This window comes from Budorcas taxicolor, chromosome 12 (genome assembly GCF_023091745.1).
Source record: "Budorcas taxicolor isolate Tak-1 chromosome 12, Takin1.1, whole genome shotgun sequence".
Classification (NCBI taxonomy): Eukaryota; Metazoa; Chordata; class Mammalia; order Artiodactyla; family Bovidae; genus Budorcas; species Budorcas taxicolor.
Genome location: NC_068921.1, coordinates 70076923 through 70094919, shown reverse-complemented (window position 1 = coordinate 70094919; position 17997 = coordinate 70076923). Strand labels below are relative to the sequence as shown.

Genomic DNA, 17997 nt, shown 5'->3' with positions numbered 1-17997 from the left:
TGGTGTTATCTGCATAACTGAGTTTATTGATATTTCTCACGGCAGTCTTGACTCCCGCTTGAGTTTCATCCAGCGCAGCATTTCACATGATGTACTTTGAATGTAAGTTGAATAAGCAGAATAACAATATACAGCCTTGACACACTCTTTTCCCAATATTTTTTATTTCATTTTTTAAATTTTATTTTTATTTTACTTTACAATACTGTATTGGTTTTGCCATACATTGACATGAATCTGCCATGGGTGTATACAAGCTCCCGATCCTGGACCCACCTCCCACCTCATATCATCTCTCTGGATCATCCCCGTGCCCATTGCAATGAAAAGAATAAAATACTCAGGAACATATCTACCTAAAGAAACTAAAGACCTATATATCAAAAACTATAAAACACTATGAAAGAAATCAAAGGGGACACTAATAGATGGAGAAATATACCATCTTCTTGGATCAGAAGAATCAATATAGTGAAAATGAGTATACTACCCCAAAGCAATCTACAGATTCAATGCAATCCCTATCAAGCCACCAGTGATATTTTTCACAGAACTATAACAAATAATTTCACAATTTGTATGGAAATACAAAAAAACCTCGAATAGCCAAAGCAATCTTGAGAAAGAAGAATCGAACTGGAGGAATCAACCTGCCCGACTTCAGGCTCTACTACAAAGCCACAGTCATCAGACAGTATGGTACTGGCACAAAGACAGAAATATAGATCAATGGAACAAAATAGAAAGCCCAGAGATAAATCCACACACCTATGGACACCTTATCTTCGACAAAGGAGGCAAGAATATACAATGGAGTAAAGACAATCTCTTTAACAAGTGGTGCTGGGAAAACTGGTCAACCACTTGTAAAAGAATGAAACTAGATCACTTTTCCCAATTTTTAACCAGTCTTTTGTTCCATGTCCAGTACTAACTCTTGTTTCTTGACCTGAATACAGGTTTCTCAGGACATTTTGTACCTTATTTTAAACCCTAATCTGTATAATATAGATGGGCCATTCTGTGCCCACAGACAGATTGTAGTGTGTATATATGTGGCTCATGTGTGTATACAGGCAGAACTCGAAGATATTTTGGATTTGGTTTCAGACAACCTCAACATGTGAAAATCACAAAATAAGTTATACGAATTTTTTGTTTCTCTGTTCAAATAAATTTATGTTTATACTATATTGTAGTCTACTAAGTGTACAAGAGCATTATATATTAAAATGATGTACAACCTTAATTTTCAATACTTTTTTGCTAAAAGAATGCTAACCATCACATGAGCCTTTAACATTAAAATACACTGATCACAGATCAGAATACGGTGAGAATTATAAAAATGTGACACAGAGACATGAAGTTAGCAAATGCTGTAGGGAAAATTGTGCCAATATACTTGCTTGACACAGTGTTGCCATAAATGTACAATTTGTTTTTAAAAATGCATTATCTGTGAGGCACAATAAAACAGGTGTGCCTATATTTCTGGGTGTTCTCATACACAAATCATCACATATCAGGACACAAGTGAGAACTGTATCTTTGAGAATGTGTATATGTTCCCATGTTATCAGCTCCACTGAAACTGATACATTGTGCAAACAGGAACATTTGTAGACTTTGGATAAATGGACTGAGATATGTAGGAGCACCGAGGACTGCTCATAACCACAGGTCTGTGAACTCCATACTCCAGTGAGGAGAATAAAAGAAAAACAGAAACAAACAAACAAACAAAAAAATGGGGGGACCTCCCTGGAAGTCCAGTGCTTAAGATTCTGTACTCCCTCTGTTCATTTCAGTTCAGTTCAGTGGCTCAGTCGTGTCTGACTCTCTGCCACCCCATGAATCACAGCACACCAGGCCTCCCTGTCCATCACCAACTCCTGGAGTTCACTCAGACTCATGTCCATTGAGTCAGTGATGCCATCCAGCCATCTCATCCTCTGTCATCCCCTTCTCCTCCTGCCCTCAATCCCTCCCAGCATCAGAGTCTTTTCCAATGAGTCAAGTCTTTACATGAGGTGGCCAAAGTACTGGAGTTTCAGCTTTAGCATCATTCCTTCCAAAGAAATCCCAGGGCTGATCTCCTTCAGAATGGACTGATTGGATTTCCTTGCAGTCCAAGGGACTCTCAAGAGTCTTCTCCAACACCACAGTTCAAAAGCATCAATTTTTCAGTGCTCAACTTTCTTCACAGTCCAACTCTCACATCCATACATGACTACTGGAAAAACCATAACCTTGACTAGATGGACCTTAGTCGGCAAAGTAATGTCTCTGCTTTTGCATATGCTATCTAGGTTGGTCGTAACTTTTCTTCTAAGGAGTAAGCGTCTTTTAATTTCATGGCTGCGGTCACCATCTGCAGTGATTTTGGAGGCCCAAAAAATGAAGTCTGACACCGTTTCCACCGTTTCTCCATCTATTTCCCATGGAGTGATGGGACCGGATGCCATGATCTTCGCTTTCTGAATGTTGAGCGTTAAGCCAACTTTTTCACTGTCTTTTACTTTCATCAAGAGGCTTTTCAGTTCCTCTTCACTTTCTGCCATAAAGGTGGTCTCATCTGCATATCTGAGATTATTGATATTTCTCCTGGCAATCTTGATTCCAGCTTGTGTTTCTTCCTGTCCAGCATTTCTCATGATTTACTCTGCATAGAAGTTAAATAAGCAGGGTGACAATATACAGCCTCGACATACTCCTTTTCCTATTTGGAACCAGTCTGTTGTTCCATGTCCAGTTCCAACTGCTGCTTCCTGGCCTGCATACAGATTTCTCAAGAGGCAGGTTAGGTGGTCTGGTATTCCCATCTCTTTCAGAATTTTCCATAGTTTATTGTGATCCACACAGTCAAAGGCTTTGGCATAATCAATAAAGCAGAAATATATGTTTTTCTGGAACTCTCTTGCTTTTTCCATGATCCAGCGGATGTTTGCAATTTGATCTCTGGTTCCTCTGCCTTTTCTAAAACCAGCTTGAACATCAGGAAGTTCACGGTTCGTGTATTGCTGAAGCCTGGCTTGGAGAATTTTGAGCATTACTTTACTAGCGTGTGAGATGAGTGCAATTGTGTGGTAGTTTGAGCATTCTTTTGCATTGCCTTTCTTTGGGATTGGAATGAAAACTGACCTTTTCCAGTCCTGTGGCCACTGCTGAGTTTTCCAAATTTGCTGGCATATTGAGTGCAGCACTTTGACAGCATCATCTTTCAGGATTTGAAATAGCTCTACTGGAATTCCATCACCTGATGAACTATGGAATGAGCTTCGTGACATTGTACAGGAGACAGAGACAAGGATCAAGACCATCCCCATGGAAAAGAAATGCAAAAAAGCAAAATGGCTGTCTGGGGAAGCCTTACAAATAGCTGTGAAAAGAAGAGAAGTGAAAAGCCAAGGAGAAAAGGAAAGATATAAGCATCTGAATGCAGAGTTCCAAAGAATAACAAGAAGAGATAAGAATGCCTTCTTCAGCGATCAATGCAAAGAAATAGAGGAAAACAACAGAATGGGAAAGACTAGAGATCTCTGCAAGAAAATTAGAGATACCAAGGGAACATTTCATGCAAAGATGGGCTCGATACAGGACAGAAATGGTATAGACCTAACAGAAGCAAAAGATATTAAGAAGAGATGGCAAGAATACACAGAAGAATTGTTGTACAAAAGGATCTTCATGACCCGGATAATCACGATGGTGTGATCACTCATCTAGAGCCAGACATCCTGGAATGTGAAGTCAAGTGGGCCTTAGAAAGCATCACTACGAACTTCCTCTGTAGGAGGTGTGAATTCAATCCCTCATCAGAGAACTAAGATCCCACAGGCTGCCTGGCCACAGGCCCCCCAAAAAAGAAAAAGGCAACTCAAAGAAAATCTGGCTCTGGCTATCCTGCAGTTCAGTCATCAAAACTATAGTCTGAATGTCTTTTCTGGGTAACCAAAGGGTTTTTACCAATTGCCCGTGAAGAGTGTCACCAGTATCAGTAAGCCCACATTCTTCAATTAAAGACATTTGGAGGGCTTCCCTGGTGGCTCAGTGGTAAGGAATCTACCCGCCAGTACAGGAGACATGGGTGAAATCCCTCATCCAGGAGAATCCCACATCCCATAGAGCAACTAAGCCTGTGTGCCCCAACTATTGAGCCTGTGCTCTACAACCTGGGAACCCAAACTACTGAGCTACATGCCACAACTACTGAAGCCCTCATACCCTATAAACTGTGCTTTGTAATAGGAGAGGCCACCACAATGAGAAGCCCAGGCACACAACTAGAGGAGTCCCCGTTCATCACAACTAGCGAAAAGCCCGAGCAGCAACAAAGACCCAGCACTGCCAAAAATAAATAAATAAAATTATAAAAACACTTGGAAAAATATTATATTTGCTTTGAAATGGCCCCTTTCTGTTTTTCCAGCCAGGTTGGTCTCTGATGATGACATCAACTTGTTAGACATTTGCACCTGGATTTCTCTGTACACACCAAACTCAACATAATCAATACAAAATGCCCCACACAAAGCAACCACTTCCTCTGTCTTTCCCGCAGTACTCTCATGACTTCATTCCCAGCTTCAGGGGCTGAACTGTCCACCTCCCTTCCCTGAGTCCAGCAAGGTGCCAAGCCCTGAAGACTCTACTCTTGCAGTGTTTTATGACTCAGTTCTTCATTTTAAGATTCACAGTCAGCACTGCAGTGCCAGGCTGCTTTACCTTTTAAAAAACAAGTTAAAACAAACTTTATTTTATGATTTATTAAAAAAAACTATGTTTTATGATTATGATCCTTAATCATAATCAGTGCAAATAACTTTGAAAAATAAATAAATAGCTATACTTAGCACCCTGAAAAAAAAACATTTTCAAGATATTTTTACTTTCTAGACTTCTGTATGTGTTCTTAAAGACACAAGTTCCCATATATAAACAAAATGGGATTAATATGAACATATTGTTATGTGTTTTCATTTAGTATTTCATAAGAATATTTATTTTAATGGCTACAAAATATTACAGTATATGTGATCATTTAACAAACCCCCTACTGCTGGATATTTAGGCAGTTTCCAATAATTTGCTATTATAAATAACTCTGCTAACTATCCTTGAAGCTAAATCTTTTTTGCAAACATTCTGAAGGATTTCCTTCAGATAAATTCTCAGATGTGAAACTGCTGAAAATCAAGTATGAACATTTTCAGAGGAAGCTTGATTCCCTGCACATTCACAAACCCGAGTGTTATATCTTGGTTTTAATTGACATCAGTTTGATTCCCAAAAAAATGGAATCACTTTCCTGGGACATTTTCCTGGAGGCACAACAGCTCCAGGTTCCTGCCTCCTGCATCTGCCCACTCTGGTCCTCAGGCTCTCACTTCTCAAATTAAACTCCCAAAGGCCACAGGTTCTGTGCCCATCACTCTACCCCAGAATGTTTCTTCTACAAAACTGTTCCCACTGACCTCTCCATCCTTCATGTCCACAAGTCACCTTCCTTGGGGTGACTCGGGAGTTTTCAGGGTTGAACATGAAAATGTCTGCTACACACCTGGTAGCTGATTTTCCTGAATGCTCTGCACGTGCCTAGTTCTTCATTTATTGGATCAGGGCATCATGCTTTTGCTTATGTTGACTCCACCTCCTAAAGCACTTTCACATGCATTTCTGCTAAATGCATCTCCACCTGCTGAAACCCTGACCACACATCGCTAAGTCGTCTCACATGCCTAAATCCTTGGAAATGCTCTCCCTGTCCCCTCATGTGGGCTTGTCCCAACCCTAACAGATGTTAGGTCATTTTTGTAAAAACATCTATAAAAATTATTATGTCTTTCTAGCTTACAAAGCTAATATAGTCATTTTCTTGTTTCTTCAGATGAACTGTAAATGTTGACCACAGAATTTGTATTGGATTTGACTGTCTTATTTGTATTACCTGTGGTGTGCTGAGAAAAAGAAGCTTCCATTGGGAATGGAGATTTTTAACTCAGTCCAGACAAATTTATGGAAAATCTATTACTGTATTATTTAAGTATATGATAAACCAGACAGAGAAAGACACAATAGATGGATCCTACAGCTATAGATACAACTCCAAGTGGCCAATACCTCTTTTCTCATGGGACAGACAACTTTTGAGTATAAGTGGTTATGGTCATTTAACACCCAATGAAATGATGGCCATCTTTATCCAAGCAATTAATCTAATCCCCATGGTAAGTGCTTTACATGTCTTGTCTTAAGTTGTACAACACCCCTACAGGTTACATCCTACTGCTCCCATTTTGCAGAAGAAAAGATTGAGGCTTAGTGAGATGAATTAGTCTGCCTGAAATGTCAGAGCCCATAAGTCACAGGATGGGACTTAAATCCACATCCTCGGTCTCTTCTCCATTTGCTGATGGCCTCCTAATCACCTGGATGGCCTGGCACCTTATCATGTCCCTCTGTGTAGCCAGAACAGAGAAAGTGGGGAGAAGTGTAGCTGCACTTAAAGGCACAAGCCTAACATAGAGATCCTACAACCAGAAGGTTAGAGTATGATGTGAATACAGGCATATACCTGGTGAGTGGGAGCAAGAGTGTGCCTGAGGTCAGGTGGGCTGGCTGTTAGCAGGAAGAACCGGCACCCACAGCTGGGCTGAGAGAAACCTGCAGTTGAGTGGGGCACGTGGTGCCTGGGGAACAGACCAGACAGACTTTCTGCCCTGCTTGGGGCAGCAAGACTCATATTTCATCCCGTCAGCTGGTGAAAGAGCCACACGTACGCTCAGCAATCTCTGACTGCCTTGCTCAGCTATCTCTGACTCCAGTTCAAGCCAGGGCTGAGCCCATGGGAAATTCCTCCAGTCCCTGCAGAAGGGTGGTGTAGAGAAGGACAGCAGGATGAAAACTGTGATGAAGACAGACTCCAGGGAAAGATGCAAATAAATACAGTAGAATCACAGAATTAGATTATACTGTAAAGGCCCAATTTATAGAATATCAGTTCAGTTCAATCATTCAGTCATGTCTGACTCTTTGCGACCCCATGAATCACAGCATGCCAGGCCTCCCTGTCCATCATCAGCTCCGGGAGTCCACCCAAACCCATGTCCATTGAGTCAGTGATGCCATCCAACCATCTCATCCTCTATCATCCCCTTCTCCTCCTGCCCCCAATCTCTCCCAGCATCAGGGTCTTTTCCAATGAGTCAGCTCTTCGCATCAGGTAGCCAAAGTATTGGAGTTTCAGCTTCAACACCAGTCCTTCCAAAGAACACCCAGAACTGATCTCCTTCAGAATGGACTGGTTGGACTTCCTTGCAGTCCAAGGGACTCTCGAGAGCCTTCTCCAACACCACAGTTCAAAAGCATCAATTCTTCAGTGCTCAGCTGTCTTTATAGTCCAGCTCTCACATCCATACATGGCCACTGGAAAAACCATAGCCTTGACTATACAGACCTTTGTTGACAAAGTAATGTCTCTGCTTTTTAATATGCAGTCTAGGTTGCTCATAACTTTCCTTCCAAGGAGTAAGTGTCTTTTAATTTCATGACTGCAGTCACCACCTGCAGTGATTTTGAAGCCCAGAAAAATAGTCTGACACTGTTTCCACTGTTTCCCCGTCTATTTCCCAGGAAGTGATGGGACCAGATGCCATGATCTTTGTTTTCTGAATGTTGAGCTTTAAGACAATGTTTCCACTCTCCTCTTTCACTTTCATCAAGAGGCTCTTTAGTTCTATTTCACTTTCTGCCATAAAGGTGGTGTCATCTGCATATCTGAGGTTATTGATATTTCTCCTGGCAATCTTGAGTCCAGCCTGTGATTCTTCCAGCCCAGTGTTTCTCATGCCAAAGCAAAAACAACACCCAGTTGTGGATGGGACTGGTGATATAAGCAAGGTTTGATGCTGTAAAGACCAATATTGCATAGGAACCTGGAATGTTAGGTCCATGAATCAAGGCAAATTGGAAGTGGTCAAATAGGAAATGACAAGAATGAACATTGACATTCTAGGATAAGGTGGCCTGGAATGGGTGAATTTGACTCAAATAACCAGTATTACTGTGGGCAGGAATCCCTTAGAAGAAATGGAGTAGCCATCATAGTCAACAAAAGAGTCCAAAATGCAGTACATGGATGCAATCTGAAAAATGACAGAATGATCTCTGTTCATTTCCAAGGCAAACCATTCAATATCACAGTAATCCAAGTCTATGCCCCAACCAGTAATGCTGAAGAAGCTGAAGTTGAACAGTTCTATGAAGACCTACAAGACCTTCTAGAACTAACATCCAAAAAAAAGATGTCCTTTTCATTATAGGGGACTGGAATGCAAAAGTAGGAAGTCAAGAAACACCTGGAGTAACAGGCAAATTTGGCCTTGGAGTACAAAATGAAGCAGGGCAAAGGCTAATAGAGTTCTGCCAAGAGAATGCACTGGTCATAGCAAACACCCTCTTCCAACAACACAAGAGAAGACTCTACACATGGACATCACCACATGGTCGACACCAAAATCAGATTGATCATATTCTTTGCAGCCAAAGATGAAGAATCTCTATATAGTCAGCAAAAACAAGACCAGGAGCTGACTGTGGCTCAGATCATGAACTCCTTATTGCCAAATTCAGACTGAAATTGAAGAAAGTGCGGAAAACCACTACACCATTCAGATATGCCCTAAATCAAATTTATAGAATATAAACGTAAGTAAATCTGTAGGGTAAGTGGCACAGAGCTTTCTAGTGCCTCCAGCTCAGTCACAATGGGGGTTTGGGTGATTCATGAGCTCAGTTTCAAACTGTCAAAGGACATTTTTTGGAAATCACAGGTCATCAGTCATCAAACACTACCCATGGGAGAGAAAGAACTTTATTAGGAGGTCCTGTTTAAATCCAATGCTGAGAAAGTGGTCTGAATGGGCCTGAGACCCTGCATTTCTAAGAAGCTGCTCTGGCACCAGAGTCTGACTCACAAGGAATGAGGTAGCTTCACAGGGGAAGCGGGACAAGCTGAGAGCAAAGGGAGGGCTTTATAAGAAAACAGTACATTAAAAAAGAGAAAATATGGAAACTAATATTTTTGCACATTATAGCAAAGTCTAGTAAGCATCTGTAAAAGTGTATTATCCAAGTAAGAGCCGTGAGCAGAAACAAATAAAATCAATCTACCTCAAGAGCTGGGAAATGCTTTAATATGGCCCAGGACTCTCTAAAATGATCAAATCAACCACTGCTACTGCCACTGCTATTGCTGCTAAGTCGCTTCAGTCGTGTCTGACTCTGTGCAACCCCACAGACGGCAGCCCACTAGGCTCCTCTGTCCCTGGGATTCTCCAGGCAAGAATACTGGAGTGGGTTGCCATTTCTTTCTCCAATCTCTTCACACTACACTACAGCTATTCTTAGCTGACAAAATCATCTAAATGAAAAATGCAGCCCATGTTCAGAATCTAACCAGGAAGCCTAGCATGCTATTTATTTCATGCTGGTTTTTTTTCTAATTTTTTTTTTTTTTTTAAGTTTTTGGCTGTGCTGGGTCATGGTTGCTTTGGGCAGGCTGTCTCCAGTTGTGATGAGTGGAAGTTACTCCTTGTTGCAGTGTACGGACTTCTCAGTGAGGTGGCTGCTTTTATTGCTGAGCACAAGCTTTAGTAGTTGTGGCATGTAGGCTCAGTAGTTGTGGCACGTGGGCTCAGCAGTTGTGGAGCACAAGCTCAGTTGCTCTGTGACGTGTGAAATCTTCTCAGTTCAGATCAAGGATTGAACCAGTGTCCCCTGGTTCAATTGGCAGGTGAATTCTTCTCCACTGCACCACCAGGGAAGTCCTGGTTCTTTATTTTCACTTGTCATTTTTTCCATGGATTAAAGTCCTGCATAGTACCTACTACACTTTCCTATTGATGGTAACTTCCAGGAATCGTGACAGGAGAGGAAATGAGGGAAAGAGAATAAAGCCCCACTTCTGTTAGGCTGGTTCACTCCCACATCCCCTCCCCACTCACAGCAGCCTCTCTCAATCAAATCCAACACCAAAGGTGTGTCCTTGAGTGACAGGGGTGGGGACCCATGAGCAGGAGAGGAAACCTAGGGTGTACACAGGTGGAGTGAAATGGCTTCATGAACATGCTGCCCGGGTTTCATCTCCCCACACAGAAATGAAGCCAATGGCGATACTGTGTCAAGTTGCTGCAGTTATTAATTCAGTCTCCAAATTTAATTTGCCCTCAAACATTTTAGAATCTCAATAATCCTATGACTTGCAGGGTTTAAGAAGGAAGAATAAGAATCTCTTATGTTCCTAAGTTTTACTACAGAGTTTCTTAGATAATTCATATTCTATGGCTTTGGGGAAATTTTAAGACAAGTTAACAGAATTACATTTACAATGGAAAATCTGACAGACTTATTGTCTGAGAGTAAACAAACATCACCTTCAGAGCTCTCAGGGACAAAATTGTAGCAAGAGCTGTGGTGAATGTTTTCCTGACATGGCAGTTCACCTTCTTCCTGACCTACAGCGGAACTAGAAATAATTAGGGCCAGCTTTTGCCCTGTGACTAACTGAAGCTGCTCCCTGAGTAGCATTTAGGCATTAAGTTGAATATTTATTTTTTCATTTTCATGTTACAAGGCTATCATTCATTAAATTACAGCTACAGTCCACTAGGTGGGCCTGGGGTGGTGAGAGTTTAAAAGAGCATTTCTTTTGGTTATTTACAGAGTTGTCTTCTGTGTGTGTATTGGTTCCTGGTTGCTCACACCTGTGTATTACTCACTCACCCTGTCATCCAGCAATCCCTCAGTACTCTGTGCCCTGCAGAATGCCACTTTCTAGGGAACAAAGATGAAAATAAGATGCTTCCTGATTTTAAAAAGCTTCAAGGTACTATGAGATACAGACCTCAAATTACAAGGCATGTCACAGGTGCTATCTTTTAATTTAATTATGATAAAATTCACATAAGATTTAATTACTTAACCATTTTATTGGACAGTTTGGTGTTCCATACATTCACATTATTGTGCAACCAAGCTCGAGAATTTATTTTTGCCTCATAAAACTGATATTCTATACCCTTTAGACAAACAACTCCCCATCTCCCCTCCCGCAGTCCCTGGAGACCACCATCCTACTTCCTGTCTTCTTGAATTTGACTGCTCTAGGAAACTCACATGAATGGAATCAGAGTTTTCATTTCTTTTGTGTCTGGTTTATTTCATTTAGCAAGATGTCCTCCAGGTTTATCCATAGGCCAGAATTTTCTTCCTTTTTAAGACTGAATAATATTTCATTGTAAGGAAGGATTTAGTTCCTTCTAACTTTTGCCTGCTATGACCACAAGTGTACTGTAAATGCTATGTTAAAAGAAAACATAAGACACTGAGGAAGAATTGAGAGTCTCGAAGATGCATTAGAGTCGCCTCAGAAAATGAGGAGACTTTCACCATCCAGATGACAGAGGGGATGGGTCTCTCAGTGTGCAGACTGCACACTGGAAGCTGGGAAAACATAGCTTTGGGAGAAGCTACACATAACCCAAGTGCAGCAGTGTGTGTAAATCAGAAGACATACTGGCTGCAGAGGGAGATGGAGCAAGGCCTTCCTACCACCTTATCTGTTCTGGTTTAATCTCTTCTTCAAGAGTCTGCCCTGGTCCCAGTTGAGGGTCCCAATCTGAGCATGAAAGGAACATCACCAGCAGACATGGACGCCAGCAGGTCCAGGTTACTAGCCTCTCTGCTGTCTCCAATGTGAATCTTCCCTGCTCCCTTCAATTTGCTTTTGACTCTAAACGAGTCTCTGGGCCCTGTCTCCGTCTGGGGCTCTGGTGCCTCACCTGTGACTGAATCGTGATTCTGGCTCTTCTCTAGTGGCTACGAGCTCACCCCACAGTCCCTACTGGACTGGGCTTGGGGCTGTGCTGTGGTTCTACCAGCAGCTCACCCAGGCCAGTTAAAGTCAGATCTGTGCTTCAGAAAGAAGCAGTCTGCAGGGTGGGGCAGGGTGGGGCAGGGTGATGGCAGTTCAGTGTCGGTGAATGGAGGACATGTCTACAGGAAAGGCTAATGGAGAGAGGAGAAAGCAGCAACCAGAGGGCACCATGGGAGGAGGAGGAGATCTCAGAAATACAAAGAAGAAAAGATGGAAAGGAGGGAAGGTGGGGGATATTGGACAGTTAGTGTCAGGGAGCCAGGGATGACTTCCCAGACTTAGTATGAATAATCTGGTGTCCTGGAGAGTGTCCTGGGTCAGGTTAAGATTAAGCCCTGGAGACCAGGACCCATCTACCACCATGAGGGAGCTCACTCCACAGGGTAAAAATTGCTGGTATCCCCATTCCATGTTCAGTTTCCAAGAAAGATTCACCTATGGTGCCACTGATCTAATCTGCATCCATTAGGAACAAAGAGTCCGCCTGACACACTGACAAGGAAGCCAAGAGCAGACATGTTGCTAAATCTTTAGCTGGATTTTAAAGAGGCAAATGGCTTAAACTAACCTTTTCTCTTGGGTCAATGAGCGTGTCCAGATTCTTCAATATCAGAGGCCCATCTAGGCTGTACTTGACGTTAACATAAGTAAAGTAAATCCTTCCTTCATGAGGCCAGGATGGTGGTGGACGATACTCGAGTTCCCAGGGTGCTTCTTTCTCAAGGTCTATATATTCAATCCCCCTTTCTACTGAAATCATCTGAAATGCATATGACATCACATGAGTTAGTATCAGACAGTCTTGCTTATGAATTTTAGAGATTGCAAGTGAAACCTTCTGCTTTTATATCTTCACATTTGCTTTTATATGGTATAGAATATCTCAGGTCTCAGCATCCACAAAGGACAGAAGTAGGAGTCATGGGGCCTTGGGTGATTTGCAAATTTGTTCATCATCTTCAACCCTTTTACTTACAATTACTTCCTTCAACTTTATCTTAAAACTAAAAGAATTAGAGAAATGAATGTTTAAGATTTTATTGCTCTACCTTTCACATCTGAATTTTTAAAAAAGAGAATTTTTTTCAAAGAAAAGAACATGTATGGACACCAACTAGTAATGTGTGGTTACAGAAGGGCCACATGTTACAGATGAGCAGGACTGGATGGTCATCAAACTTCATTTCAATAATTAGTCACATTCTACACTGTTAGAAGACCAAAATGAAAGACTTCATTTTTATTGTTTTTCTCTCTTTAGGAGAGGGTGCAAATATTTAGAAAGTGTATAATTTACATATTGACTAAGTCCTCTTAAACAGCTATAACTCAACACCTTTGAGAGCACATTTTGAGAGACAGCTTATCCTACCAGAAAGAAGGGCTTCCAGCAATTTCAGGTGCTCAACCCATACAAGAATAAATGATAACATGGGTGGGGGGAAAGGCAGAGGAAACTGTTAATTAAATAAACAAACCTAAAAGTACTGACTTCTTTTTTTTTTTTTTTTTCCTAAAAATGAGGAACTACCCCTTAAGAAACAAAGATAAACAAGCTGCTAAGAAATTAGCTCATATTCTCTCCAGGATTACATGACCTCCCTCCTGCAGAGACATTTATTATACTTGAGAATAGTTTGTGACTATAAAACCTGTTGACATGGAGCACATAAAACTGAGAAAAAAGATGTCTATATTTTATTTAACATTAAGCAGATGGAGAAGAATATTAAAAAAAAAATTCCTCTGTTAACAATGATGTAAAAAGGATAGTTTTACTATTTTACATTAGAATTGCTTTTATTCCATTTAACAGCAAGGAGACTTGAAAAGACTAAGAACAGAAAGATAAACATCACCATATTCTCAACTTCGGTACTTTGCCTGATACACCACTGGAACATCCCCGTAAGTGTGACGATTAGAGACAGGGCCAGGCCAACCTCCCCAGGATTCAAAACTAAATGAGGAAGAAGAGGAATAGTCAGTCTCCTTCTCCACCCCCTCACCTAGTTCCTTCTGTCACTTTATGAAGAAGACTCCTTTATTTTTATAATTTTTATTGGAGCATATTTGATTTACAAAGTTGTGTTAGTTTCAGGTGTACAGTAAAATGAATTAGCCACACATATACATAAAATCAATTCATTCTAAAATTATTTTCCCATATAGGCCATTACAGAGTATTGAGTAGAGTTCCCTGTGCTATATAGTAGGTCCTTAATAATTATCTATTTTTTATTAATATATAGTAGTGAGAAGACTTCTTTATGACATTTTAATCATTTGCATGTAATGATAATATCGCTCATAATATTACTGTCTATTGATTGGGACCATAATACAGTGAAAAAAACACTATGAATTTAGAAAGAACTAGAAAGGTGATTTTATTAATCCCAACTGGATTGACATACAGTTGACAGTATTATATGAGTGAGGATCATGTCATTATTCAGACTTTCATCATTATGGCTTCAATTATCATTATGTATTATCAAAGACTATGATTCAGTTATTATTATGAAATAGTTAGGGATGGTGAATTCATGCCACACATACTCACAGCTGCTAATCTTGTACCCATACAGCAGTGAGGACATTGATCTTTGCTAGAGAAAATATTTCTCACCCCAATGTACCATTACCAATAACTAACAGATCCAAGTAGACCTAAAACTCTCATTTGTGGGAAAAGTTTAATAGAAAACTTGATTATCCCCTCCCAACTACAGGACATTACCTGAAATGTTCAGAATGTCATGTTGCTACAGCTGTGTAGACCTCAACTCATTCAAAGAAAGATGAAAAGATAAAAGGTTTCAACAAGGACCTACAGCAAATAAACAAAGAAACTACCCAAAGCAATCTATAGATTCAATGTAATCCCTATCAAATAACCAATGACATTTTTTATAGAATAAGAACAAAATATTTTACAATTTGTATGGCAACACAAAAGACGATGAATAGCCAAGGCAATCTTGAGAAAGAAAAACAAAGCTGAGGGAATCAGGCTCCCAGTCTTAAAACTGTACTACAAAGCTTCAGTAATCAAAAGAGTATGCTACTGGTACCAGAAACAGAAATATAGATCAGTGGAATAGGATTGAAAGTACAGAGATAAACCCATGCGCCTACTGTCACCTAATCTATGACAAAGGAGGCAAGAATATATAATGGAGAAAAGACAGTCTCTTTGATAAATGGTGCTGGCAAAACTGAACAACTACTTGTAAAGGAGTGAAATTAAAACACTCCCTAACACTATACACAAAAATAAACTCAAAATGGATTACAGACATAAATGTAAGACCAGACACCATAAAACTCTCAGGTAAAAACAGATAGAACACTCTCTGAGACAAAATTCAGTCATAACTTTTTAATCCACGTCTGAAAGTAGTGAAAATAAAATAAAAAAATAACAAATATGACATAATTAAACTTAAATGCTTTTATACAGCAAAGGAAACCATAAATTAAATGAAAAGACAACTCATAATATGGAGGAAAATATTTTCAGATGAAATAACTAGGAATTATTCTCCAATACATACACAGTCCATGGTTCAATATCAAAACAAACAAATAACCCAATCAAAAAATGGGCAGAAGATCAAAAATGACATTTTCCAAAGAAAACATACAAATGGCAAAAAAAGCACATGAAAAGATGCTCAACATCTCTAATTATTAGAGAAATGCAAATCAAAACTACAATGAGGTATCGCCTCACACCAGTCAAAATTACCATCATCAAAAAGCCTACAAACAATAAATGCTGGAGAGGATGTGGAGAAAAGGGAAACCTCCCACACTGTTAGTGTGAATATTAACTGGTATAGCCCCTATGGAGAACAATACAGAGGTTCCTTTAAAAACTAAAAACAGAACTACCATATGATCCAGCAATTTCACTTCTGGGTAAATATCCAGAGAAAACCGTAATTCCCCCCAATGTTCATTGCAGCACTATTTACAATAGCCAGAACATAGAAGTTGGACATAAATGTCCACCAACAGAGGAATGGATAAAGAAGAGGTGGTATATATACACAATGGACTATAACTCAGACATAAAAAGGAATAAATAATGCCATTTGCAACAACATGGATGGACCTAGAGATTGTCATAAGTCAGATTCAGAGAAAGACAAATAGCATATGATATTGCCTATATGTAGAATCCAACAAAAGGCTACAAATGAACTTATCTACAAAACAGAAACATACTTACAGATGCAGAAAATACAAGGGCTAAGGGAGGGGAGGGATAATTTGGAAGATTGACACATACACACTACTACATCTAAAATAGATAACTAATAAGGACCTACTATAAAGTACAGGGAACTCTGTAATAACTTATAGGGAAAAGAATCTAAAAAAGAGTCGATATATGTATAGCAGATTCACTTTGCTGTACACATGAAGTACTATACACTAAGACAACAGTGAAAATCAACTATACCCCTATAAAATACTTTAACAATAAAAATAAAAGAATGGCCCAAGTGAGTCAAAGCAGGCACCCAAGTCACCACAGGTCAGCTGGAACAGGAACATTCATACCTGGTCTTTGTTCCTGAAGATTCCAAAAGCCAAAAAGAAAAATTCTTTCCAAAGGGGCGATTTATTTGAAGTATTATTTAAAATGAAAACTACTAAAAATATTCATGCAGCCCAATGTTCATAAGGCAGAAAAGCAGAATCCAAAAAATGGGGATATAAGTATAACAGATTTGGGTTTCCCACGTGGCTCAGTGGTAAAGAATCTGCCTGGAGGACAAGGGAGGCGATAAGTTGCAGCAACCGCACTCACCAAACACTTGGTCACCTGAGCTGCTCGGACCTGGGAAGGGCACAAAATGCAGGCCAAACCGAGTCTGCACTTCTGAGGACTACCCAAGTACCTGAACCTGAGCGGCTTAGACCGGGGAAGTGCAAATAACCCAGGGCTGGCCTCAGACAATTCCCGGCAGAGCAACCTAGAGCCTAAGCAGAGTAGACTGGGAAACCACACACGCCGTGAGCAGGGACAGACCCAGTGTGGCTGAGACACTGTGAGCACACACCAGTGTTATTTGTTTGCAGAGTCCCTTCCTCCCCACAGCACGACTGAACAAGTGAGCCTAAAAAAGTGTCCACCACCACCCTCTTGTGTCAGGGTGGAAATTAGACACTGAAGAGACCAGCAAACAGAAAAGGCTAAAAAAGAGGGAGCCTCCTTGGAAGTGACAGGTGCAATAGATTAAAACCCTGTAGCTAGTACTGACTATATAGGAAGGGGCCTATAAATCTTGAGAAATGTACAGATCAAGGAACCATCCAAAAATGAACTGACCCCACACTGCCCACAACAACACCAGAGAAAGTCCTAGATATATTTTTACTATCATTCTTTAATCTTTTTTAAATTTTTTTTAATTTTTAAGTCCTCTATTACTCATTTAATTTTCATTTTTATAACCTACTATTACTTTGCAAAAAAAAAAAAAAGATACCCTATTTTTTAAAGCAAACTTCATATATTTTATAATTTTTGTGAATTTGTTTTTTTTTTTCTTTAATATTGTAATTTTGAAAATCCAACCTCTACTTTAGATTTTAAATCTTTGACTTTTGGTATTTGTTATCAATTTTGTACCTTTAAGAAATCAATTTTCAGTACCCATTTTTACTTGGGAGCAAGATTACTGGCTTGACTGCTCTCTCCCTCTTTGGACTCTCCTATTTCTCCACCAGGTGGCCTCTATCTCCTCCCTCCCCCTCCTCTTCTCTACCCAACTCTGTGAATCTCTCTGTGAGTTCCAGATGGTGGAAAACACTTAGGGAACTGATTACTGGCTGGATCTGTCTATCTCCTTTTGATTCCCCCTTTATCCTCCTAGCCACCTCTGTCTCCTACCTCCCTCTTCTCTTCTCTGTATAACTCCATGAACATCTCTGAGTGGTCCAGACTGTGAAGCGCACATAAGGAACTGATTACTGGTTAGCTTGCTCTCTCCTCTTTTGATTCCACTTTACCTCATCCTGGTCATCTCTATCTCCCTCCT

At 40.3% G+C, this 17997-nt stretch overlaps 1 protein-coding gene across 1 annotated transcript in view; it reads right to left on the bottom strand.

Annotated features, from left to right (window-relative positions):
* The window catches only part of LOC128057513 (ATP-binding cassette sub-family C member 4-like), a 154879-nt gene that overhangs the window by 43617 nt on the left and 93265 nt on the right, over positions 1-17997 (bottom strand). The window contains exons 23-24 of the mRNA XM_052649943.1: positions 13798-13898; positions 12507-12698 (exon numbers count right to left, since the gene is read on the bottom strand). Coding sequence (XP_052505903.1) covers positions 12507-12698; positions 13798-13898 — 293 coding nt within the window. The remainder of the gene's footprint in view (positions 1-12506; positions 12699-13797; positions 13899-17997) is intronic.